The 27,995-nt window shown below is 35.6% G+C and overlaps 1 protein-coding gene across 1 annotated transcript; it reads right to left on the bottom strand.

The window, feature by feature from the left end:
- Positions 1-27,769, bottom strand: PWWP3B (PWWP domain containing 3B). Its single transcript, XM_017968739.4, has 5 exons — positions 27,639-27,769; positions 24,974-25,106; positions 18,964-19,092; positions 4,735-4,920; positions 1-3,705 (listed from the first exon to the last, which is right to left on the bottom strand). Exon 5 carries the CDS (start codon positions 3,490-3,492, stop codon positions 1,429-1,431), a length of 2,064 nt encoding a protein of 687 aa, XP_017824228.3. The 5' UTR covers positions 3,493-3,705; positions 4,735-4,920; positions 18,964-19,092; positions 24,974-25,106; positions 27,639-27,769; the 3' UTR covers positions 1-1,428.
- Between the last annotated feature and the right edge of the window lie 226 nt (positions 27,770-27,995).

Raw genomic sequence — 27,995 nt, 5'->3', positions numbered from 1 at the left:
TGAGTAATATAATGCTTTTATTGAAAATCAAAACACCAAACTTTTGCAAACTTTAATAAACATGTAGCCATGTGAATGTATAACAAACCCAAGAGTGACTATTGTCTAACAGGTAAAAATGCAAACAGCTTCACATTAAGCTCTTAGAATTAATTTCCTTTCACAGCAAGTTTCTAAAATAAACTAACTTTTCTAACATTTATTCTCACAAAAATATATTTCAAGTTACAATAAACAACTACTGGCTTCATACTTTTAATTGTGTATATTTAACCATACTAAGAAAATTATCATATTTAGCCAAATGGAGGCGTTTTCTGTGATCTATTTCCAAATTCTCAGATTCTGGTCCATCTACTCCTTCAAGCAGTTTGGAATGACTTGTCAGTTGGCATTTATATTGAAACTAATCTACAAATAAGCCATTTTGATAAAGCTTGCTTGGTTTGAGACTACTATGTATTTGGAGATAAAAGACTCAGAACAAAGTGCTTGCCTTTTCTACAGTTTATATCAAATGAGATGGGCACTTAAGCAGCCAGCCTGGGTTCATAGGTCTAGAGTGGCCAGGCTGTAAATACAATAAGTCTAGCTGCCTTCCACATGTGGTCAGACAGCTATATTAAGAAGATCCACTCACTGTTAGTTATGAAGATAAGTCAGGAGCCTCATTTAAGGAACTATTCAGCCATTGAAGGACAGATACTCCCAAAAATGGAATTTCAAGGAAGTGTAGATTAAAAAATCTTGTTCAAGGCTGCCAAAATTATTTTCTGCATGCCAAGATGTTATTCACACACATAAAGACTATATGCAGATAATCTTCATTTTTGAATTTCAAGTTGTTTTATTGCAAAAGCAAGTATAGTTATAGTATATAGCAAAGCATATCTATCTTTGGTTCTATATATCAGATAACTTTTTTTGCAAAAATAAATAGGCATGGCAAGAAAAATAATTCAACTATCTTAAGGGAAAACCCAATATTTTATACAAAATAAGCAAATAATATAGAAATGATGCTTCTTTTAGACTTTTTCTAATTATCTTTCTTAATACCTAACACTAGTGCAATTTTAACATTAAAATATTTGTGCACAATATATTGAACAATACAGCATAGACTCAAAAGTGTCATAAAACAAAATAGTACTTTCCCTTCAAAATCATTTAGGAATTATGCTTTCTAAAAATGTACGAGAAAGTAGAACTGCTGAAATGTGTTGACAAAATTAACTTTGAAGAAGCACAAGAAGAGGAAATAAAGATGTAGTTATAATCACGGATTCTAGAAATCTCAAAAGAAAAGTGAACACATTATCCATTCTCCCATTTGCAGAAAATATGTATTAGAGAGAACTCTTCAGAGATTTTTTTAAAACTAGTATCTACGAGAGCTTCCTGTCATGGTTTCAACTTTCACCACATTCAATGAGCTTGATTTGCTGGTGGTTTTCGTCTCTTTCCATATATGATTTTTGCATCAAATAATTCTCTTTCCCTATAGCCTAGACATGGCCCTTTTAGATACTTTGCTTCTGCTGCCTTGTAATCTAACCCATCAACAACAGAAATTGAACAAATAATTGCTTCTGGCAGAAGAACATCTAGAATAAATTTAATTTTATCATCTTTTATCCAAGTCGGCATTCTTTGCTCTATCTGATTGTAGACTTCTTGTAAATATTTCACCACTGCATCCAACTGCTCTTCATCCTCAAAGTATGTTTCAATACAGGGTGTGAACCTGTTTGCATTCAAAAATGATTTCAGCCATCTGGATCCTTTTGTGCCATTTACAATGGCCAGAAGATGGTCCTCTGTTCCCTTTTCATTCACAATGAAGTCCACTAGGTTCTTATTGGCTCGGACCCGAGCAGCCTTCATTCTGTCAGGGAGAATTTTCTGGAAGGACATTTTCTTGGTCTGGGAAGTCACAGCCAACCGTTCCCTGGCATCTTCATTATGCAGCTTAGGAAATTTGTTCCTGAAAGTATCCTGTTTGATTTCTTTCCTAACTGGGTAACTAATATCAGCAGCAAAATACTCAAGCAAAGAGCCTGTGAAGGAACCACAACCTATTCTAACTCTGTAGTCACAAATCAGTGAGATGCACCAGTTAATACTTTCACTATAATCCTCCCTAGCTTTCTCCACTAGTGCCTGTTTCTCTTTACAGTCAAATTTCTTCAATCTTCTAAAATTTACTCTAATGCCTTTCTTTTCAGAATTCATGTTTGCCTCAACAAAAAGCACACTTGCTTTCCTCTCTTTTCGCCTGATACTTTTTATCACTGCTGGCCAAAATGGATATTTCTGATATTTAAACCAGACTATCATTCCTGTTTCAAATGGACGTGTCTCGTAATGTAAAATGAAGCGTGGAAGTTCTTCTTCTTCCTCCTCATCATCTAATAGAGAAAGATTAATGCGACTTGAGGCTTGACCTTCTTCCTCAAGGTCTTCAAAATCCAGTCTCTGAAAATTTCTTTCACTATTCCTAAGAAGTGAATAATCCAAGACAGGGTTAGAGGTACTAAGTGAAACCTGGCATTCCTGTGAAGAACTCTCGGGGCATGCTGCAGCCCCCATCTCTGATTCCACAGAAGGTTGATTCTGGCTGGTATCTAAGCATGGATTTGAGGGACCCTCTCCAGGATCCTCAATATTTTCTGAGAAGGTAGAGCATTCAGAGGGAACAGCCAGGATCTCTGGGCAGGTATCCTGGCTCTCTTCTTTCAAAGCTTTGGGCATAGTAAGGATATCTGATGGCAAAAATGGAACACACTTTTCATCTTTAACACACTTACTTTCCTCTTTGACTGCAGAATGCACAGACATAACTGCTGAAATATCAATCTTATCCTTGTCCTCTTTTTCATCATTATCTTCTGAAAGTGAAGAGAAAGTCTCACAGCAGCTAGAGTTTTCTAATGACTTTGTTTCCATTTCACTTGGAATAGTACTGACCATTGTGTGCTCTTGTGATTTAACATCATACAGGGAATCATCACTTTCTGAAGATGCCAACAAGCATACTGAGTTTTCAATTTCCTCAAGACACTCTTGTAAGTTGCCTTCATCCTTCCGATATTTTTTATGAGGGGGTGAATCGGACACTTTTTGTGATATATTTTCAGACAGCATAGTGGTCTCCTCTTCATCTGAAGTGCTTGCTTGACTCAAATTTGTTCCCTCATTTAGAATATCCAGTGCCACTTTTAGTGATCTTCCATAGGCAGTGTCCTCTGTAGGTGGAGCACCGGCCTCTGACTGTAGTGCTAATGAGGCAGCAATGGCTTCAATTTGAGTTTTATTTAGGATCTTTGTTTCCATGCTGTCTACATTAATTTTTTCATTTAGTGAGAGTATTTGAACTTCTAGAGAAAGTGTCTTTTTTCTCTTACTGTTTGATGAAGTTTCAGAACTGGACAAAACTTTTGCTGGCCATAACTGGTCTTTCCACTTGCACAGTACATATTCAGACTCCATTATGATTTATATTTGTGTGCCAAGGGTTATTACCAAAGGTTGAGGTGGCTGTCTGTCTTTGTCACTGCTAATGCGAGTCCTACCCAAAACAATACTCTTAACAAAGTCTCTTTTGTCTTATGACTACAAAAGGTTTACTGCTTGCCTTTTCTCCACCTCAATTTTCCAAGGATGCTTGAACACGTTGTTTGAATAGGACGATACTGGAAGATACTGAAATAGGGAAAAGGAAAAGAAGAAAAGTGTAAGCAAATACAATTATCTTGCCAAAACAGGAGGTGAGCAATTACAAATGGAGAAGAAATAAAAGAAAGAACATTGCTCAGTGGGGCATGAGACAGAAAAGGAAAATGCAGCATAATGTAAGTTTGGGGGGATAAAAACTGGAAAAGCTGTTTTATAATACCTCAAATTCAAGAACTTTCCCTCATTATTGAGCATGCTTACTAAGGAGTGAATGTACACAGATGGCAGCAGAGGTGAGAGAGTTTGTGATGGGATGTCAGAAACTCTATTATGTAATTAATACTTTGATACTTTTCTGTCCCTAATGTGATACCTATAGCAATGGGTCTCCAAACTTAACCTGTGTCAGAATCATCCAAAGTACTTATATTTCTATGCCCCATAGAGTTTTATTCAGAAGGTTTGACGTGAGCTCCAAAGTTTGTATTTCTAAAACATTCTCAAGTGCATCTAAGGATACATGTTTATGAAGAACACTTTGAGGAGCAGTGATCTAGTTGAAAACACACCTTTATAATTTTTAAGCTGCAAGTGCTCCACTGTTCACCTGAAGCAGGCAGACAAACACAATAGGGTCTTTATCTCCTAGAACCAGACAAAAATACAATGACCCTTCTAAAACCATAAGCTTAGAAGGCAGAGATTCAGAATGGCTGCTATGACAACTTCTTGGATAGGATAGTTAAAAAGGATTAACAGTTGTCATTGGCCTGAACCTTAGGGAGACATCTGAATAGCCTCTTTGGTTATTTCTTCATAATGGCTTAAAAAGTGAGATTCTTTCCGAAAACTAGAAGTTATAACTTTTAATTGTAAAGTGTCATGGCTGCACAACAGGGAGAAAAATAAATTGTACCCCAAATTCTCAACTTAACATGATTCTAACATGAAATACAGCTTTTAATTTAAAATCCTATGATGGCTGTAGAGGAGGAGCCAAAATACATTATTGTCCAAGTTCTCAACATGTTTTTACTGTGAAATGGGAAGTCTTACCCACTGCCACGTGGATCCTGATGGGTCTGGTCCTGTGGTCCAGCTGTCTTGATTCTCACTCCAATTTCTTGTCCAGCAGGGCCTTTACCCAACTAGGCACTTCTGTGGTTGCACTGTCTTTCTGGGGCTCAGCTGGCATCACATGCAGATTGTCCAGGTAATGTGCATCTCTGATATTAACCCAGGCTGTCCAAAAGGAAGGCAGGGAATAAAATCAATGAAATGGGAAAGGTGTAAAGAATTTTCTCTACCTAAACTCTAACAGGCATGTCATTCCAAAACAGTAATGAGGCAAAAATCTCATTCTTGATGTAGATGCCATGTTTATTTTCCTTCTTTTCATAATTTGAAGTGCTCTCTGGGATAAATGTATGCTTTTTAGTTTATGTTGAAATCATCCCTCAAGAAAAGTATGGTGGAGTGAAGATAGACAAAAAAGAAGTAACTACTGTCTTGTGTCTACTATGAGTCAGACTGGAGATTTTGTTTGAATGCTCACATCAGTTACCATGTGGAATTCTTCTTCTTTATAGATAAAATATTTTTCGATGGAATTGCAATTATATGCTGTCTCATAGTTTACTAATACAAAATAGTTTCGTTGCTTTGTTTGTCTACTCCATAACAATGGTTGGCTGGAGAAAATTTGGAAAATCTGTCAGGCGCCCTCTTATGATGACAACCAGAGCTGCTCATGAGTTGAAGGCGACTTCACTCATGATTAGATCTTCTTTCCATCCTTATAGGATAAGGATGGAAACTACATCCAACCAGCCAGGAGCCTTCTCAGACATCTAGAATTTTCTATGTTAAATTTAAAGGTTTTGTTGTGTGGGATTCTAACCAGATCATAATGTCTACAACTACAGTGTTTCTGATTATGAAAACATCCAGAAGCTTATTAAAAATTGTGAAGACACAGAAAGATATATGCAAAAGAAAGTACAACTCTAGACAAATAACCACTATGAATATTTTCTATATATATATCCCACATTTTTTTACATATAAAGATAAATGTATCACATTTGAAACCAGTGTCAGATCCCACTCAAGAGCATAGCTTGAACATCATTCACATATTTTCCACATGATTTACTATAAATTACTTTAAATGAGGTTTTCTCCCAAATTTGTTGCATTTTATCTTAATATTTCCCTGAAGATGTAACAAAATCCAAATAAATATATTAATAATTTCCAAAATAAGAAAAAGGTAAAGCCATCCCTGTGTCTACAACTATGCAAGTAATCCTGTTAACACTTTCACAGTTATGTTTTTTCTGATTTGGTTGTAGTAACATACATAAGTATACTAACATACATATTTATTCTTAAGTGAGAACATATAGTATGTGCTATTCTATAATCTTTTTCACCTTATACTGTTTCTCGGACATTTGCCAAATGCATAGTATTTCATTGTATAGATGTACCATGCCATGTAATATTTTGAAAACTGCATATAGAAATAAACCAGATCCTCTGTTTCTCACTCTTAAATGATACAGAAAAATGGTTCTTCCTGCCCACACTGGTATCTGTGATGTGAAAGAATAAACTGCAGGGAGGACACATGCAGGCCTGTAGTTGACACAGCAACTATGCTATCCACTTGATCAGGTCCAGGAAAGTTTCTATTATTGGCAAAAGACAAGAGGGATATGGGAATGTGTCTGTGTGTATCTATGCGTGTTTATATGTTTGAAACAAAATGAGTATGCTGTTTCAGCTTCATTTTTCTTTCATGATTATAAAAATAATCACTGAGAAATCTAATCTAAAGATGCTGAAATAGGTTAAAAATAATGTTAAAATGGTGACCTGATCACACAGAAATGCTGTTAACTTGAGATATTATTTTCTTCCAGATTTTAAAAATCACATATATACATGCATATATTATGTGAAAGTATCTTCTTCACTCAACTACATATTTGATCTCTTTTCCATGCTTATGTACATGTGACACATACAGTCTTTTAATGTATCAATCAACTTATAGGTGTATTCTCCCCATGCTGTCAAATACTTCTAAGTTATTTTTCTGTGCAAATTAGTAAATGTCTAAACGTCCAAACTATAACAGACTGTCTAGCAATATAAACAGGGAATACCAAGTCAATAAATTAGCATGAACGGCCATGCTGCACTGAAGCTTTAATTTAGAGGCAGTAATCTGATCACCTCTTCTCCCATTGTGGACTTGTAAAGCATTGGAAGATACAAAAATTCCAGAGGATTAACTCCTTCAAAATGCCAGCAATTCTCAAAACTACGCACCTTTCCCACCACTCTAAGGCTGCCATCTCTATTTTTCTAAACTTTAGGATCGCGAAAAGTCACTAGAAAATAACTAGCTTTAAGACAGCCATTACCTTGAAGCTTCTTGTCAGCTGCAGCCTGGTGAAATGCAGCTCCTCCCCTAAGACTGGCCAGGCAGAGCTCCCTTCCTAGAGGCCCAAAGGAGGGTTCGCCCCCGGGGTGTATGAAGACCAGAAAGCCCCTCCCTGGATCAGAGGAGGAAGAATTGCCAAGAGAAACCGCTGAAGTGCTGAACTGCAGGAATGTTCCTTTTTAAAAAAACTTTTGAGTGAAATGCCAACAAGTGTGCTTAATTTCTATTCAAACCCAGTGTGTGATTTCTTGAAGAAAAGAGGTAGCAAATCACTTTATCATATAATAAAAACCCAGTTACGAATATTCCTTATGTTATTTTTTTTCTTGCTATCTCTGGCATCTTACCCTTGTAGGTGAATTTTTAAACCCAGCTGGTCAAGCTCCATTAAAACAGACCACTAAGGTTATCAATTTGGGTTACACAAAAACTGTACATTATGTGAGGGAGACTTTAATTCTTTAGAATCCTTTTTTTTTTCTGTTTTCAGGACATGGTACGTCTCTACTTATATTCATTCTTCTCTTAAAACTTTCAGGAAAGTTGCAGAGATTTCTTCATATACATGATTATTTTTGGCTAGATGTTAAAAATTATTGGCACTCATTTCATATGCCCTCATCAATAATTGACAATTCTGTTTCTTGTGTTTTGTTGTTTTTACTTGCGTGATTCAATGAAGGAAATTAATTTCTTAAAATTTATTTATGTCTGAAATAGATTTTGCATATTCTGTTCATCAAAATTCTATGTTAAATTTAAATATAGCTTTTTAACTCAGAAAGTAAATTTTAATTATCATTAGTGATAACTGGGGAATAAAGTTTTTTTTAGCATCTGTATCATATAATATTACTCATATATAATAACTACAATTTTAACATTACATTTATATAAGTATTAATATTAAAATAAAATACCAATAAATCACTGAAAGCCATCTTTAAGCTGGTGTATTATTGGGGACTCTAATAATTAGAGTATATAATGCTTTGTGCTATAAACAACCCCTAAATCTCAGAGATTCAATACCCTAAAATTTATTTTGCTGATGTCAAGGTTCAATATAAGGCATCAGTGGCCAAAAAGGGGCAAGTTCTCTGTTTTAAAAGTCATTAGGAGACCCAACCTTCTTCTATCCTATGGCTCTACCATGTCCTTGGGTCTTGCATTCCTTCATTACATTCTTTGCATCTAGCTAACAGCCTAAACAAGAGGGAAAATAGAGAGTCATATGGAAGGTTTTAGCGGTCATGTCTGGCAAACATCACTTCTAGTTAATGGTCCACTAGCCAGAACTTAGACATGGAGCCCCAACTGCCATACTGGCTGGGGAATGTAATCTCCCTGTGAACCAAGCAGAAAAATGAGACAGAGGTTGACAAGCATGTAGCGTTCTCTCTGCCACAAGAAATTTTGCCTTCCAATCTTTTATAGACTTCTGTTACTGGTTTAATGTTTTTGTTTTTTTTTTTTAGTCATATATCACATTTACAATGAATGAGACAGAAACTTCTAGTTCTCACCCAAGATCCACTCTTTGCATTCTTCCTCATTAGCAGAACCTCAGTTGTATTGAAGGTGGCAATTTAATCTCCTAAAATATTGCCCTTCCCAGACTCCCTCCCTGCAAGCCATGGCCATGTGATGAAATTTCTTGCCAAAGAATGCAAGCAGAAATTGCTGTGAAGATTCTAGAGATAGCATCTCTAGAGGGGAATAAGTAGCCAGGTTGGGCTTTTTTTTTTTTTTTTAACACTTTCCCCCTTTCTCTTGCTTCCCAGAATTTGATCATGATAGATAGAGTTCAGGAAGCCTTTCTGGACCACAAAGTGACTTAGGAAAAGGATGCAACTCACTAGGAATGTGTGATCCTAAACCACTCAATAATGGGATCACCTTATTCCAATCTCTTTAAGGTAGTGGAACATTAGACTTCTATTTTACCAAAGGCTTTGTGTTTTCCAGTCTTTCTTTCTAGTTGTAGAACAAAATAATTGATCCTATAAAAATTACAATGAAAATAACATAATTCTTATTATATAATTAATCCTTTCAATGCCTTCAAAATATTACTATATAATCTAAATAGGATTATCGGGCCAGTGTATATATGGCTTTTTTAAATGATGAGATTTATTTCATTATATATTTTATAATGTAATATTTTTTATTCTGTCATCATCTTACAAGCTTGGAAAAAATGAACACAGTATGATAATTATGTTAAAATTATTTTTTTGCTTTATTTTGGATATTTTTCATATTGTATATAAATCAGGAAATGCTATACTATGGCACCATTTTCAAAATGAAATGCAAAAGGAAAGATTAATTCCATGGATAATATTTTCTATTTCACCAATTTGTAAAGGAGGTGGAGAAGAATGATAACCAATAATAGTAAATGCTAATAGTGCACTATTAATATTTTCATGATAAAGACAGATAACATTACAGATATGATAATATCTAATACCTATAAAAGTTTTCTATATGCCAGGCAATGTTCTCAGCACTTGATATATGGTCTCATTTAATTATTAGATGGTTATTTCCTGGAAGAGAGGGCCAAAACCAACTCACTCTGCATAACAGCATTAATATTATTATTAATAATGACAATAATGATAGAAGCTGAAAGTGTTTTCTTACCATGGGGATTATATAAGGGAGTGGGTTACCTAGGATGTGTTTACCACAATACCTTATGATTTCCTCTATATGACATTTTCAAAAGGACAAAAGTATAGCTATGGTGAAAAGATAAGTGTTGCCAGTGTTACAAGTTGGGAAGGATGTGACTATAAAGGGACAGCTCAAAGATGTTGTGAGGGTGATGGAACTTTTCTGATAGTGGTGGTAGTTATATGAATCTATATATATGTTAAAATCCAGAGAACTGTATACAAAAAAATGGTTAAGTATAGTGTATGATACTTTAAAGTATAATTTTAATGTATAGCAATTTAAATAAAAATTTAAGTGAAAAATGTAACAATAGCCATTATATAAAAAGCAAGTCTTTGCAAGTATGCTTAGAAAGCATCTGCTTCTTCTTAAAGCATACTTAACAACAAAACCCCCCAAATAACACCCATACATATATTTTTTCAAAAGCACCAGTTTTACTTCCATTTAGGATATAAAAAGCCATAAGAGAATGTGGCTCATAACTTAATAATGATAAATCTTGAGATAATGTACAAAATCATAATTTTCCTTGAGCTTAGTTAGGGAACTGAGTTAAAGTGAATTCCAAAGGGTGACCAGCTCCTTTAAAGAAAGACAAAACATACGAACCTTTATCCAAGCATGGAGACAGAAGTAGCTGTCATACAAGCTGAAGTCTTAATGAACTTAAAGAAAAGTATGGGTTAGCTTTGTCAGTTTGGAATATCTGGAGCCCCAAAGACTTATACACTCACTATCAAGTTCTTTTTCAGTCTTTAACCAGAAGCTCAGAAAAATGTCTCAGGACAAATCAGGAGACCTAAAAGAGTCTACGTCACTGGTTCTGGTATGCAGAAGGTAACCAGCAGTTGCCAGGGGACAGACATACAACCCCACAAAACCCTTCTGTCATGAGAAGCAAAAGCCTTAAAATGCTAGAGGAGAAGCAGCAAACCCTCTCCTGAACCCAGGTAAATATCCCTTGCTTTTGGTGGAGGGGTAGAAAGAAGCAAACCTTACTTGCCTAGGGAGGAGAGATAAGAAACCCCCTGATTTTCAGGACAAAGGCAGAGATCCATTGCTGCTCAGGGAGAAGTAGAAGGAAAAAAAAAACCTGTTCCTGAGGAAACCTTTTCTGGCCTAGGTCCTACATGAATGAAAAGTAGTGTTTGCCTATTGTTGAGAAAGAGGCAGGAAAATATCTCTCACCAAAAACCAACCACATATACAAATCTGAGGTTAGCTGCCATGGCAGAGGAAAGAATGCTGAGAAAGCCTTACCCTAAGGTCCACCGAGATTCATAGAGCCCCACTAAGGCTGTGGCTACAGAGGACAACAGACAATACTTCCTGCCTCACCATGAGCCTAGCACTTGATAATAACAGCAGCCAACTGCTGTCAAGTGAACAAGAGTAGGAAGAGAGACCCTCCTCTTGTGGCACAAGTATGAAGGGACTACTAAAATTTTGGAGTAGAGAATCATTGAAAAAAATCCTGTAGGACTGACTCCTGGCTCCAACTGAAGCAAGCCAGATGACAATTAAGTGAGGAAAGAAGGAAAAACTATCCAACGTATTTTATAATGCACGGTTTAACCTGATACCCAAATTACAAAATAAAATAACAAATGAATACTTCAGATCAATATCTCTAATAAACATAGGCACAGAAGTCCCTAACAAAATGCTGTTAATCAAAGCTGATGATAAAGAAAAAGAATAATACATTATGACCAAATGGAGTTTATCCTGGGAATGTATGGATGGTTCAATATTTGCAAATCAATCAATCGATCAATGTTATTCACCATATCAACAGACCAAAAAGGAGAAAAAAAATCCTCTCAAATTTTACCAAAGAAAAAAAAACTAATAACCTTCTACAAACAATGATAAAAGACATTCAGCATAGTAAGGGTTTAAAGGATCTTCCTCTACCTAAACACAGGTATCTACAAAAACACCAAACACCAAAATCCCTATGATTAATATCATATGGTAAAACACAGAATGCTTTTCCCCTAAAATTCGAAACAATGCAAAGATGTTTGCTTTCACCACTTTTATTTAACATTACATTGGAGATTCTAGCCAATATAATAAGGACTGAAAAATAAATTGCTTATGAGTTGGAAGGAAAGAAGTAAAATTCCATTTACAGACAACAAGATGATCTATGAAGAAAATCCCAGTGGATCTACCAAAAAACAACTATGAAGCTTTGAGACCTAATAAGTAAGTTTAATAATAATGCCATAAGGTCAATATAAAATAATTGATTTTATTTCTATACAATATAATCTGGAATTTTAAGTTTTTAAAAGTACCATTTGTAACAGCATTAAAAACTGGGAAATAATAAGTAACAAAGGATAACTATGTGCAAGATTTGTATGCTGAAGACTTCAACACACTGATGAGATAAATTAAATAAGACATAAATAAATAAAGAAATACACCATGTTCTTTGACTGAATAACTGAAATACCAATTTTAGGATGTATCTCTCCAACATTTCTGTAGAATTATTGTAATCTCAATCAAAATCCCAGTAGGTGTTTCACAGAAATTGAGATGCTAACTCCAAAATGAATATGGAGAAAAACAAAGAAACCAGAACAGCTAGACAAATTTTGAGAAGAAAATACAAAAGTTAGAAGACTCATACTGCCTGATTTCAAGACTACTGTAATTAAGACAGTTTGTTATTGACATAGGATTGACCTATAGATCAACAGAAGGTAAACAGACCAGCAAATATGGCCAACAGATTTTGAACAAAGGTAATTAAATAACGAAATGGTGGTCTTTTCAACAAATGATACTGGAAAACCTAGACATCATATGCTAAAATATTCTTCTGGACCCCTCAGCTAAGAGCATATACAAAATTAACTCAAAATGGATTACTGACCTAAATATAAAACCAAAAGTTATAACTTATAGAAAAAAAGTACAAAATCTTTGAGATTGTGGTCTAGGCAAAGATTTATTAGAATTTAAAAAGCATGGACTATAAGAAATTAATAAATTCGGCTTGAAAACTTCTGCTTTTCAAAAAATAAAATGAAAAGAAAACCCAGAGAGTCAATACTTACAAAACACCTATGTATTGAAGAACTTTTATCTAAAATATATAAAGAACTCTCAAAATTCAATAAGATTATTATTGAATAACCCAATAAAAACAGACAAACAATTAAATAGACACTTAATCAGAGAAGACATATGAATGGCAAGTGAACACACGAAAAGATGCACAACACCATTAGTAACTGAGGATATGCAAGCAAAACCACAATGAGATACCACTAACACCTTTATAAGAATAGCTAATATTAAAAAGAAAATGAAATTCTGATGCAGAGCAACTGGAACTCTCATACATTGCTGGTGGAAATGCAAAACATCACAGCTACTTTAGAAAACAATTTGGCAATTTCTAATGTAATTAAACACATACCTACCATAAAACCAAGAAATTCCACTCCTATGTATTTTCTCAAGAGAAATGAAAAGTTAGGTACACACACACAAAGACCTATTCTAGAATATTTAACAATTTTAATCATAATTGCCAAAAACTACAAATTTACTGGTGAGTGGATACTCAAATTGCAGAAAATTCATATGACAGAATACCTCTTGACTAAATTAAGGAATAAACTACTGGTACATGCAACAACATTGGTGACTATTTTAAAAATATGCTAAGTGAAGGAAGCCAGATGTAAAGGCTATATACTTTATGAGTATGTTTGTATGACATCATGGAAAATGAAAAACTATAGGGACAGAAATCAGATGAGTGGTTGTCAGGAACTGACATAGAGATAAAGACTGACTACAGTGGGGCAGGAAGGAACATTTTGGAGTTATGGAAAGGTTTGACAGCTTGTCTGTACTGGTAGTTACATGATGGTTTGTTTCTCAAAGCTCATTAAACTGTACAGTTAAAAGAGTGAATTCAACTCTATGTAAATTATACCTCTTTAAACCTGAGTCTTAAAAAGGCATCCCATCAGAATATGACCAATATAAGACATTTGTATTTTACTGTGAGAGTAATGGTGATGCATATAGGGATTTTGATTTGTATTTCGAATCAATGATTGTCAAAGAGGCTGTGGGTTTCACAAGACGTGTAAAAATATCCTCTGTAAGTGCAGAAATAATACGTTAAAAATGTAAATTACTTTGATTTCTTTTGTTAATTTTTACTAACTTCTCCTTATGAATTTGCTTTAAAGCATGGGGGGACAGCATCTAAGACACTTGACTTTGATGCAGTTATAGAACTTCCTTTAAATACATGTCTTCACTAAATAACTCTTTCATTGAGAATTAGTTAGCACAGGACATATGTCAAGAAACCAGATGACATCAGCATTGTACAGTACATGAAATTTATCCCCATTGGCACAGCCTTTATCCACACTGAAGTTATCACATGGCACTAAAGCATATGCATGGAAATAGAGGAAATAGTCCTTCTTCTGCAATTTGAGAAGTAAGGAAATAGGGAGAAAGAAGTAGAAAACAAAATGCTGCAATCTGGTAATAGTGATCTAGTTAAGAATATGTCCCCAGTTAAAAGCAGAAACTGAGTAACATATGACAGGAAAACGGAGTGGTCATAAAATAAATAAATATCAATATTTTAGTGCATAAGGTTTATATAACAAGTATAGGTATTCCAGTTAGAACACTCTCAAAGACCATGAGTGGGCCACAGACATTGGTAAACAAAGAATATTAGACATTTCATAGATACTCAAAATATTCAATGACCCCCAAGGCAGAAGCACAGACAAGTAACAACTGAATCTCTCTCTAAACAAAGAGTCCAATCTTATTAATGTAAACTGGCTGAATATCAGCCCACCTGAAGAAGAAGAACATCAGGAAAAGCTTACTAATAACAAGCATCCCACGTATGGAAAAGGTAAGTCAGATATAGTTATTCACTGCCGGGATCAAAGAGTCTCCATAATCCCTGGTAAAATGTATATGAATAAAAAAGAAGAATTATCCACCAGTGACTTAGAGGTCGCAGAGGGATAAATCTGCCACATTGGAGATTTTGTGCTTCCAAGGCAATGTGTAGGTTTTCCCAGGCTAAACTTACACATGCCAATGAATAAAACTATTAGAAGTCAAGACACAGGATGATGGAGAAATATTTTAAAAAGGAATAAAATGGAAACAAGTTTGATGAGGACCTCACAACCCCATCGTTACAGTGCATAGACAAACAAAGCTCTGCTGCACTGTGCATATTCCAGTAGACAGACTAAACTGTAGTGTTTTTTCTGGCACAAACAAGCAAGAAGGAAGACCTATCTGGGGTTTGCCCTGGGGAATTTTAAGAAAAAAAGGAGTCCTCCGCTAGCCCCACCATTCTCTGAGAAATCCATAGAAAAAGAACCAGACAGGACAAAAATTATTCCTCCCACCATTCTAAATAAAGGTAATTATCAATTCTTTAGTAAGGAGATGTGAGAGACTGTTAAAGATCCAATGTCTAAACCTCAGAGTTCCTCAGGCAAGTATTATGGCAAGGCTGTTATGTATTCCAAATTCACAAACAGATGTAGAGACAGGGGTTTAGGACCCAGTTCTAACTTTAACAGCAGACTACATGGAGAACTACTGATGCCACCAGATATCAAAACATATTACAAGTTTAGAATAATTTTTTAAAGTTCAGTGACAGTTTAAGTGTGAAGCAAGAGGTAGATATGGACATAGAAAAGAAGGCAATAAGGAAAGAAAAGGCTTCAAATAAACCATAGATCTGCATTATTATCTGGATACAGGTTAGAAATCAGTGAACTTTCAATCATCTAACAAAATTCCTTAGGTCGCTGGTCTGTGTTTTTCTGGTTTAACTAGAAAAGCGGTGGTTTTAGAGGCCTCTGTTGCCTTAGGGCTACTAAACAGCTTTCTTCTTCTCTGGCATTTTCATGCCTCCCTGAAAACTCACAAGGAAGCTTGAATAAGTAATTTCAAATAGACAATACTAGAGTGTATACATTTAAAGGAAAGGAAAAGAAAAAAGAGAATAAGCAAAGGGATTTTTTCTCTCAAAGGAGTAGGTAGATGGATGATGAAAATGAAGAAGACAAAAGATGAATAAATATTAGGCATAAGACAAATAAACATTGTGGTTGGGGGATAATATTTAAAAATCTAAGAAAAAAAGGAGTAGTTCTGTAATACCCCAGTTTGTAGTCCTTCTTATAGCTATTACATCTAAGGAATGAGTGTGTATGAGTGGGTGGTGGGAGATGTCCAGGGAAACTAGGGAATATGTTGGGGACATATGTTATTGAATATTTTTGTACTTTGGAGCCTCTCAAGGTTTATTCCAGTAGAATCCTCTTTAGACTCTACTAAGCTAACAGTGCTTCCCTGGCTACCCAAGGGAGCCAGACACAGATACTGAAAGTCTGCATCCCCTAAACTAATCCAGACAGCGACCTTGTTAAGAGAATAAGCTTAGAAGTCAGAGATTCACAATGGATGTCCTGGCTACCCACTGGAAAGGATTGTTTTTAAGGATTTCTTGAGAGTCAGGCAGATGGCTCAGACATCCTAGTCTTCCATAATTAGACATCATTATGACTGTTTGTATACTTTTCCTACCGGAGTTTAGCATATATTTCTTTCCCAACATTAAAATTTGTGGATTTTAATTTAAAATGTTAAAATGTTATGGCTACTGAGCCATGGTGAAATCACTTGTATTCCATATTCTCAACTTAGAATGTTCTTACGATGAAATGTTTTGTGAAATGGAAAAAGCCTTACCCACTGTCACATAGATACTAGTGGGTCTGGTGCTGAGATCCAGCTGTCTTAATTCTTACTCCAACTGCTTGTTTGGCAGGGCCCTACCCTCCCTGGCGTGTCTGTGGTTGCACTGTTTTTCTGAGGCTCATCTGGCATCACAAGCAGATTTTCCATGTTAAGTGCATCTCTGATAAAGGTAGAGAATCAAACCAACAAAATGGAAGAGGCGTAAATAAATTTCCCTACCTAATTTCTAATAGGCATGTTATTCTAAAACACAGGAATGAGGTGAAATTTCATCTGTGGTGCAGATGCCATCTATTTGTGCTTCATGTTCTTACAATATGAAATGCTCTCTTTGTCAGTTACGATATTTGGCTCATGCTAAAATAATATCGTTCAGGAATATTATAAGTGGAGAAAGGAGAGAACGGAATGGACAATTGACTGGTGTCTCCTATGGGCCAGACTCTTTGCAGCAACATTTTTTATGATTTCTGTTTGAGTCCTCACATCAGTTCTTGGGTGGGGCTTCTTCTTTTATACACATACAATTTTTTGAGTGGAATTTGAATCACACTCTATATGCTGTCTCATAGTCTGCTAATAAAATACATTTCACTGCTTTGTTTGCTCAATTCATAAAAATAGTTGTCTGGAGAAAATTTAGGATATCTTGCAAGCGCCATCTTGTGACAAGAAACAGAACTGTTACTACAACATCCTTGTGGAAGAATGGTGGGAACTACATCCTGCCAAGAAACAGCTTTCTCAGGCTTCTAGAATATACCATGCTCAAATTTAGTTTTCTTATGCATTATATTAAAAATGGAATCTGAATGTCTTCATCTCCAATGGTCGGATCGTGGTTACTGAAAGTTGAAAATATGAGAAAGATATATAAAAAGAAAGTATAATTCTGGAAAGACATTATTATTTCCTGTATATCTTTCCATAGTTTTTCTTTACATAAACATATGGATGCAGATGATTTCAAATCAGCTTTTTGTCTTGCTTAAGCTCATGGTTTAAACATTTTTCCATACTAATAAGCATTTTCAATGTGATTTTTTAGTGAATCACATCAAATGAAATTTTCCCCCAACTTTGCAACATTTTACCACAATCCTTTTTCTGATTTTGTTAAAAAAGAGCTAAATATGTATTAATAATTAAAAAAATACTGATAGTGAAGCCTGCCCTAGCTCTTCAACTACACAAATAATTCAATTAGCATGCTGGTTTATATTTTTTTCTGATTTGGTTACATGTGGATTAATGTAGTCTTTTATGTTTAAATGACTTATGTATACATGTATTAATGTAGTCGTTTATGTTTAAATAATATGGTGCTTACCATTCTGCAGTTTGCTCTTTTTACTTCTCAGACAACTTTTCAAATCACTACAAGTTCATACTTTCATTTGTCAGCTATATAACATGCACCATACTACATAATACTTTTAAAACAGTTCATAGAAATAAACCAAATCCTCTCCATTTCTCACTCTCAAACTTAGATGATACAGAAAAGTGGTTCTGAAAGGATGGGTTACAGGGAGGACACATGCGGGGCTGTAGTTGAAACAGCAACCAGGCTACCCACTTGATCAGGTCCAGGAAAAATTCCACTCTTGGCAAAAGACAAGGGGGTATGTGAGCGTGTCTGTGGTGTCTACGTGTGTTTATGTATTTGAAACAAAATGGGTATACTGTTTTGGCTTTAGTATGCTCTTCTAATACCAAAAATGAGCACGAATAAAAATAATTCTAAAAATGTTGAAACCAGTGAAAAATAAATTTTAAAAAAATCTCCGTAATCTGAACACTCATAAATGAACACTCAGAGATGCTGACTGTTAACTCGGGAGTCTAGTTCTCTTCCTAAGGAAAACGAATATACATCTTTACAAGTGTTATCACTCGACGGCATATCTGAATCCCTTTCTACGTTCATGAACATTTATATTTGTGTCCCTATATTTCATTCCCTTTATATGTTTACATTTTTCTATCATTTTTGTGTAGAATAATACGTGTTTAAGTCAAAATATAAAAAAATCTGTAACAAAGATAGAAATATGGAACACCACGTAAAAAATTAACATGAGCAGCACGTCTCACCGAAGTCTTAATTTAGAAGCTGTAATCTGATAGCCCACTCCCACACGGAGGACTTTAAAAATATCGGGCGAAACAAAAATTCCAGAGGATTAATTCCGTTCCAATAACAGCAATTCAAACAATACCATATTCTATGCCCACCTCTCTCAATCAACAATCTATATTTCTTTTTTTTTTTACTTTAACACCAAGGCCCGAAGAAATTCCCAGAAAATAACTGGCTTTAAGACAGCCATTACCTTGAAGCCTCTCGTCAGCTGCAGCCTCTTGAAATGCTGCTCCTCCCCCAAGACTGGCCGGGTACAGCTCCCTTCGAAGAGGCTCCGACGAGGCTCCGCCCCTTCCCAGTGACGGGACTAGCAGGGGACCTTTCCCCCAAAGGGAAGAGAATCACCAAGTTAAACTGAAATTTCCTTAAAGCGAAAAGATTATCATTTTTAAAGCAATTGAAAGTGGAATGGCAACACGTGTCTGTTTAATTTATATTCAAACCACAAGATTGGGTGATTTTCTGGAAAAAATAGGTAGAAATGCCTTTATCATATAATAAAGACTCAGTAAAGAACATCTTTTACATATTTTTCTTCCTGTTTTGGCACCTCATTTCTAAAAATGATTTCAAGATCCTACTGATCAAGCTCTATTAAAAGCCCCCCAACATCCTTATTTGTACTGAAATGAATTGATACATTATTTTGTGGATAAATAATTCCCTGAAATTTTAATTCTTCTGGCTCTGGCACATGATGTATATCTCTCTTTTTATTCAGGTCTTCTCATTCATCTTTCAGAAAGTTTCATCGTTTCTTTCAATTAAAGTCATTTCTAAATATAAAACATCAGCCAAAATCTTTAAAGAGATATGTATGTATCCGAATATACTGAAATTGACAAGAAAAATATTTTTGTTGGTAAAAACACAATAAACCAAATTTGAAAATATAAGAACAAACTTGGCAAAACTGTTTTTAATGCAAAAATATCGCTAAAGTATCTCTTACATATTAATAAGAAATAATGGTAGGGTAAAAATGGGCAAAAGACATAAACAGACAATTCACAATGTTCTGGGAGAATAATTTTCCCCCCTTTTAATCTTTACTTCCTTGAGAGCAAGCTTATACGGTGCCGCCACAGGAATCTTTGTCCTTCCCTGTACAGCTAGAAACCTCTAGGCTATTTGGGTGGCTTTGCTTAAATTTGGAGTTCTGTTATCATGCTTGTAATCCCAGCACTTTGGGAGGCCGAGGTGGGCGGATCACTTGAGGTCAGTAGTTGGAGACCAGATTGGCCAACATGGTGAAACCCTGTCTCTACTAAAAATACAAAAATGAGTTGGGCATGGTGGTGGGTGCCTGCAATCCCAGCTAGTTGGGGAGCTGAGGTGGGAGAACTGCTTGAATCCAAAAGTCAGAGGTTACAATGAGCCGAGACGGTGCCACTGTATCCTTCAAGAGATATGTATGTGTCTGAATATCCTGAAATTGGCACACAAAGTACATTTTTTTTGTTCAGAAGGCCTTACATTTATATTTGTGTCCCTACATGTCATTCCCTTTATATGTTTACATTTTTCTATTATTTTTGTGTAGAATAATACTGCGCTATAGCCTGGGTGACAGAGTAAGACTCCATCTCAAAATAAAATAAGAAATAAATAAACGGGCCTATTTGATTCTCACAGTAATCAATACCCTCCAACTTCCTCTTCCCCTTGTACCAATGTTGACATTTTTGCTTCCATCTGCGACTCCAGTTGTTTTATATCAATTTATCTAATTTGTTCGCTGAAGAAAGGGAGGTGCCATTTACTGGGGCTCCTCAAAACCCAAACATTCAAAATAGAAATTAAAACTAATACATAAAAGGTATTCACCTTCCCTAATAACCAAAGAGATGCAAATATAAAACAACAATAATATGTCATTTTTCTACCTAAATTGACTGACAAAGAGGCAAATAAATGATATAATTGGTGGAGATGCAGGAAACAAAGAAATGAGCACCCTTGCTAATGCTCATGGTCACAAAGCTAGGAAGAGGGTGAGACAAAGTCAGAGCCAAAGTCTGACCCCAAAACAGGAGGTATGCCCTCTATCCACGAGTATTCACTGTCTACAGGGCTTGGAATCTTGTCTCTTTGGTAGAAACAAAGATGATATTGTTCACTTTTGAACTGTGAGGAAATTGGTGAGTGAGTGTTGCTTAGTCTCATGTCTCTTTTGGTGAACATATTGGTGAACTACAACCATCTTTAGCAACAACCATACTTATTATCCTGACCTCTTTCCATTTCTAACATCCATCTACATTCCCACACAAATTAAAAAAATATTTTCATGTACTATGCTTTTTTAATTTTTTAAATTTTTTTAGACAGAATCGTGCTCTGTCGCTCAGGCTGGAATGCAGTGGCAGGATCTCAGCTCACTGTAACCTCTGCCTCCTGGGTTCAAGTGATTCTCCTGGCTCAACCTCCTGAGTAGCTGGGATTACAAGCATGTGCCACAACACCAAACTCACGTTTTTTTGTTTTTTTGTTGAGACGGAGTTTCGCTCTTGTTACCCAGGCTGGAGTGCAATGGCGCGATCTCGGCCTCCTGGCTTCAGGCAATTCTCCTGCCTCAGCCTCCTGAGTAGCTGGGATTACAGGCACGCGCCACCATGCCCAGCTAATTTTTTGTATTTTTAGTAGAGACGGGGTTTCACCATGTTGACCAGGATGGTCTCGACCTCTTGACCTCGTGATCCACCCGCCTCGGCCTCCCAAAGTGCTGGGATTACAGGCATGAGCCACCGCGCCCGGCCCATGTTTGTTTTTTTAATAAAGATGGAGTTTTGCCATGTTGGTCAGGCTGGTCTCAAACTCCTGACTTCAGGTGATCTGTCTGCCTTGGCTTCCTAAAATGCTAGGATTAAAAGGCGTGAGCCACGGCTTCCAGCCTGCACTATGCTTTTGCACTGACCATTCTGCATGACAGCATTCACTTGGCCTTAGAGCAGTTATGAGAAGTCCCTTTTGCATTGTAGGGGCCTGGAAGCAACTTCCCTTTCAGATATGGCGATTCCTGGACAGGGGCTGATAATCATTTGTTATACAGAGAAATGTCATTTTCATTTTAGCCTCATTAACAGTTGGCAATTCCTTGCTCCTGTGCTTTGTGGTTTGCAACTGCCAATTCGGTACAGGAAAGTTGTATTTTTATACTCTCTTGCTGAGCTTTTTTATTCTCAAAATATTCACAAAATTAAGATTTAAATTTAGATTTTTATTGCCTTTACTGTCAGGTGTTATTTCCCAGGAAGCATTAAAACCTACACATTGCCAGTGGATAATGATTCTGAGGTTTAGGTGTCTTACAATAATGTTATGCTATTTATAAAAACAAAAATTGTTAAATTAGGTAAAATTGGTGAGGCCCTCACAACCCCATTCATTATCGCAGTGAGCAGGTAAACACATCTCCTGCTGCATTCTTGCTATTCAAGTTAGAGACACAGAGCTGCATATGACACAACTCTTTGTGTAATGATCAGTTGGAAAGACAGAAAACTGTCTGCACTGGGGACTCTAAAGAAAGAAGCCATCATTCTTCCAGATACTCATAACAGAAGGGTCAGCCTGGGTCAAAATTTTCCTGGTAACCACATTTAAAATGACATAAAGAGTTATTTAATGAGATATGGATTTCTGTCGGCAAGACCCTAAGTTTATCCTTTACTACTTTGTCACCGAGGCATTATGACAGGGTTATGTTTCTGAAGTTTTCAGACAGCTAGCCAAAAATTCAGACAATGTGGGTTTGAAACCTTTATTAGCTCAGTGGAGAGAAAACTTTCCAATCCTTGACAACAATGCTAGCTTGTCATCTCTCATATCCTAGATATCATAGTCAACAAGGATGCATGGGTCACCTGTATCTCTATATTAATCTAGGTTGTCCAAATATTAAATATTAATATATTTAGCAATACAATAATAATAAGAGTTTTAGCTACCTAATTATCTGGAAAATTCATTTTTCTTTGTTTTTGTTTTTTAAGATGTCTCATTCTATTGTTTGTTTTTTAAGAAGTCTTATTCTATTGCTCTAGGGATAGTAAATGGTTCTGGCCTGTTGGAGCCTCTTTTATCCCCCTGAACCTTCACAAACTAGCTTGAATGAAGTATTTTCAATGGGTGATAATAAGATTACATTAAAAAAACATGGCAAAGAAGAAAAGGGATCAGATAAAAAATTTAGTCTCCTAAGTAGGAAGAAGGTAAACGATGAGAATGTAGACAAGATACAAGTCAGAAAACTGAGTAGTGGGTATCAGACAGATGGGGTTAGAGATGTGGAATATATCTGTGGGGTACAAAAAAAAGAAGTATTATAACACAAACCCAATATTACATCTTTATTTTTTCTGTTGTATAATAGAAAGGGAATTGTGTGGGAGGAGCTTTGGCAGTATCGGGAACATTGTTTTTGTTCTTGGAAAATTTGGGCTTTTGCAACCCTCTGAGTTATCATAAGTGAATGCTGGGTTCTAATCTTTTCTAAGCTGCCACTCAAGGCAATCAAAGGAGAGCTCATGGACACAATGAGATTGTTGAGGCTCAGCATCAACAATCTCACTGAGAGCCCAAGGTTATGAGTCACAGATTTGTGATAGTTGCTGGGAAATAATTGTTTGTTAAACCACTATAAAATATTATTTAAGAGAATACAGTCATGTGGTGCATAATGACATTTAAGTCAATGACAAACTGCATATATGATGGTGTTCCTGTAAGATTATAATAAAGCTGCAAAATTCCTGTTGCCTGCTGATGTTGGTGACAGCCATCGTAACACTGAAGCACAACTCATCACTCATGTGTTTGTGGTGACGCGGGCATAAACAACTTAGTACACCGAGACCGGCATAAAAGTATGACAGTAGATTATATACTTCCTATACTATACTTTTTAATCTTATTTTAGTGTATTTCTTCTACTTATTAAAAGAAATTAACCATAAAACAGCCACAAAGCAGGTCTTTCAGGAGGTATTCTAGAAAAGGGCATTGTTATTTTAGGAGACAACAGCACCATGAGTGGTACTGCCCCTGAAGATCTTCCAGTGGGACAAGATGTGTAAATGGAAGATAGTGATATTGGTTATTCCGACCCTGCGTAGGCTAATGTGTGTGTTGGTGATTACCAAAAAACGTTTGAAAAGAAAAAAGATAAAAATTTTTAAAATAGAAAAAAAAAGCTTATAGAACAAGGATGTAAAGAAAAAAGTTATTTTTGTACTGCTGTACAATGTGTTTGTGTTTGATAGTATTATTACAAAAGTGTTAAAAGATGTAAAAAATTAAACATTTATAAAGTAAAAAATTACCAGAAGCTAAGGTTAATTTATCATTAAGGAAAGAAAAAAAAATTTAATAAATTTAATATCGCCTAAGTATTCAAGTCTACAGTAGTATACATAATGTTCTAGGCCTTCGCATTCACTCACCACTCACTCACTGACTCACCCAAAGTAACTTCCAGTCCTGCGAGCTCCATTCACAGTAACGGCCCTATGCAGGTTTACCATTTTTTGTCTTTTATGTCATATTTTTACCATAACTCTTCTATGTTTAGATATGTTTGGATATATGAATACTTACTATTGTGTTGCAACTGCCTACAGTATTCAGTAGAGTAACATGGTATACAGGTTTGTGGTATAGGAGTAATAGCCCAAGTGTGTAGTAGGCTATGTCATCTAAGTTTGTGCAAGTACACTCTATGATGTTCTCAGATAAAATCGCCTAATGAAGCATTTCTCAGGATATGGCCCTGTTGTTAAGCCATGCATGACTATACAGGTGATTCAAGAAGGTCATAAGACCTTAAGCAGGTCCTAAGAAACCTTTGTTAACTATGTTATCTAGTATATGGTATGACAACCTGGCATAGTTGTCAAGGACTAGAGAGTCAGGTAGACACCTGAATAGCCTCTTGCATGATTTCTTCATAGTGGTATAATATATAAGATTCTTTCCCCAAACTAGAAGTTATGACTTTTAGTTGCAAACATTATAGCTGTAGAGCAGGAAGCAAAATGAATTATACCCCAAATTCTCAACCTCACATGATCCTTACATAAAATGTGGCTTTTAATTTAAAATGCTATGAGAGCTAAAGAGCAGGAAGCAAAATACATTATTCTCCAAGTTCTCGACATGTTTTTGCCATGAAATGTTTTGTGAAATGGGAAGAGTCTTACCCACTGTCAGGTGGATCCTGGTGGGTCTGGCCCTGTGGTCCAGCTGTCTTGATTCTCACTCTAACTGCTTGTCCAGCAGGATCTCTATCCCGCTCTTCACTTCTGTGGTTTCACTGTCTTTCCTGGGGCTTGGCTGGCAGGAAATCAAACCAATGAAATAGAAAAGGTGTAAATAAATTTCCCTACCCAAACTCTAACAGGCATGTCATTCCAAAACACAGGAATAAGGCAAAATCTCATCCATGATATAGATGCCATCTATTTTCCTTCATGTTCTTATAATATGAAATGTTCCCTGTGTCAGTTATGTTATTTCATTCATGCTAAAATCATCCTTCATGAAAATTATGAGGTGGAGAAAAGAGAGGAGGGAAAGGACAATTGATTTCTGTCTACTATGGGCCAGACTCTATGTAGCAGCACTTTTTATGATTTCTGTTTGAGTCCTCATATCAGTTATTGATGGGGATTTTTCTTCTAGATATTTACAATATTTTAAATGGAATTTCAATCACACTCTACGTGCTGTCTCATAGTCAGCTAATACAAAACATAGCTCATTGCTTTGTCCACCTCATAAAAATGTTTGTCTGGATGAAGCTTAGGCAACCTGGCAAGCACAATCTTGTGACCAGAACCAGAACCGCAGACACTCAGGCTTCTAGAAATTTTCATTCTCAATTTAAATGTTCTGTGCATGTGTTATACAAAAATGGGATCATAATGTTCTCATTTAAATTCTTTTCATTACAGTATCTCTCATGAATGTTGCATATCTTTTTTTATCTTTTGGATTTCCAAGGAAGAAAGCAAAGCCACACAACAATGGTCAAAATGTAATGGTTTGCTCAATATATTTCTATATATTTTTCTATAGATACTTATCAAAGTGGACGATTTTTGAAAGTAGACCCTTTATTTTTTCCAGTAATATATTTGAACATATTTCCATATTAATAATTATTTTCCATATCATCCTTTTGTGAATTGCTTTACAAAATTGTTTCCACGTTCTAAAATGTTATGTTTTTCTTATGATGAATATAATTCAGGCTTGCTCTTTTCAAAATGAAATTTTTTAAATGGGGAAATGTAATATATAGAAGGTTAAAATATTCTCTTTATTAATTGAAGATATGTGTGGAGATATAAGAACACTTATATCTCCAATTGATAAAGTAGCATATATATTTCCAGAATTTTATTGCATGCACTGTACTAATGCATGCACATTCTTTTTGATAAACAAATAGGATTACATGATGCAAGCCATCAATTTGCTTAATTTTAGACTCTACCTTGGACATTTTTTGTAACCGCTGCATTTAGCGTTAGCTTATTCCTTTTACAGCTGCGTAGTACTCAACACTATGAATATACTATCCTATACAACTATGTCATAATATGTTTAAACCATTTTATGAATTATTCCTCATGAGTATAAAGATAAATATGTTCTGCTTGAACCAGAGTCTGGACTATAGACTCAATAGTTGAACTGCAAGAAAAGCACAAACAATCAGGTAATGAGCCTTCTTAGACCCACAGAAAAATCCTACTGCAGCAAAAGACAATGGAATTTGTGTGTGGCTATTTGCTCAAGTATCTATAACATAATTGATTATTCCCTTTTCAGCTCCATTTTCATTTCCAAAAGAATCAAAAGTACATAAAATCTAAAGATGAAAATACACGTCATCAGTACTCAAACTCTGAGTTGTTCACGGCTTACATTTGAGTCTAATCTTTTTGATGTTTTCCTCATTACATATATGGTTGAATACGCTATTTGAAGTTACATTTATTTAGCCACATATTTGAACACCTTTCCATGTTTATATAAGTTTTCACTATTTTGGGGAAAGTAGCTTTCCTCCCATGATTTTAAGTTCTCATCTCAGCTTTTATGCTGACATAGGAACTACATGCTAAGTAAAATGTGGAAGAAAGAAATGGAAAGTTTCCTCCTTTTTCCCCTGACATCCTTTTTTATCAGGCATCCTTCATTACTAGGCATATTGTTTGTTGTGTTTTATTATATTAAGATATGCCTGTTATTGTTGTGATCTTTAGATTTTTTCTATTGCAGTACAAATTGAAACATACCATTCTCTTGACAGAAAAATACAAAGATCATATTTTGCACATTATTTAAAAAGCTATTATATTAAGTCATTATGTATCCCTTGACAAATAACCAGACTGCTAATTATCAGAGATACTCGAATTTGCAGTTATGCATTACTTTAGATTACTAACATACTCCACCAAAACAGAAAGATTTGTTAGAAACACAATCAACACATTCAAAGTAATATAAAAAAACCAACATCCCCAACTAACAACTTAATTTTTTATTTAAGATTATCATAACCCTTTTCAAAATAAGGAAGATTAATCTCCCAACTTTCGTTTCATCATTTATCTCAGCCACCACTGACTTTTGCTGGAAACACAAAATGCTCTGTTAAAAAGTTAGCTTTTGCTACCTCTTGAAGAATATTTTTTCTCAGGTGTCATGTTCATTACCACCTCCCCGACTGTGGACTTTTAAAATAATCTAACAGAACACAAAACCCAGATATTAATTCCCTCACAGAAACGACTCTCACAAAACGACACTCCTTTCCCGTAATTCCTAAGCAGCATTCTCTTCTTTACTCACCTTTATTCCAAATCTTTGAGAACTCCTTGAAAATAACTAGCATTTACTAGCGTTTACAACAGCCATTGCCTCCAAGCTTCTCCGCGGAAGCCTTGAAAGCCTGTGTGTAGTGTGGATCCTCCCGGAAGACTGGCTGGGAGCAGCTTGCTTCCAAGCTCCTAAAAGATGCTCCGCCCCCTCTCCGTGATGGGGAAAGCACGAGGCTCTTCATTTAGGAGAATAATGACCAAGTTAAACAGAAATACAGCTAAAGAGAAGAAATGTTCCTCTTAGAGAACTTTAAAGTGTAATGGTAACGTATGTCTGTTCAATTTCCATTCAACCCTCTAGGATAGGTGATTTCATGGAAAAAAAGCA

The sequence above is a fragment of the Callithrix jacchus genome, chromosome X, assembly GCF_049354715.1.
Source record: "Callithrix jacchus isolate 240 chromosome X, calJac240_pri, whole genome shotgun sequence".
Classification (NCBI taxonomy): Eukaryota; Metazoa; Chordata; class Mammalia; order Primates; family Cebidae; genus Callithrix; species Callithrix jacchus.
This window is presented reverse-complemented; position numbering and strand designations above follow the sequence as displayed.

What these genes read in the sequence shown, in the direction of transcription:
- PWWP3B (XM_017968739.4), bottom strand. Translation starts at nt 3,492, where the DNA reads ATGGAGTCTGAATATGTACTGTGCAAGTGGAAAGACCAGTTATGGCCA.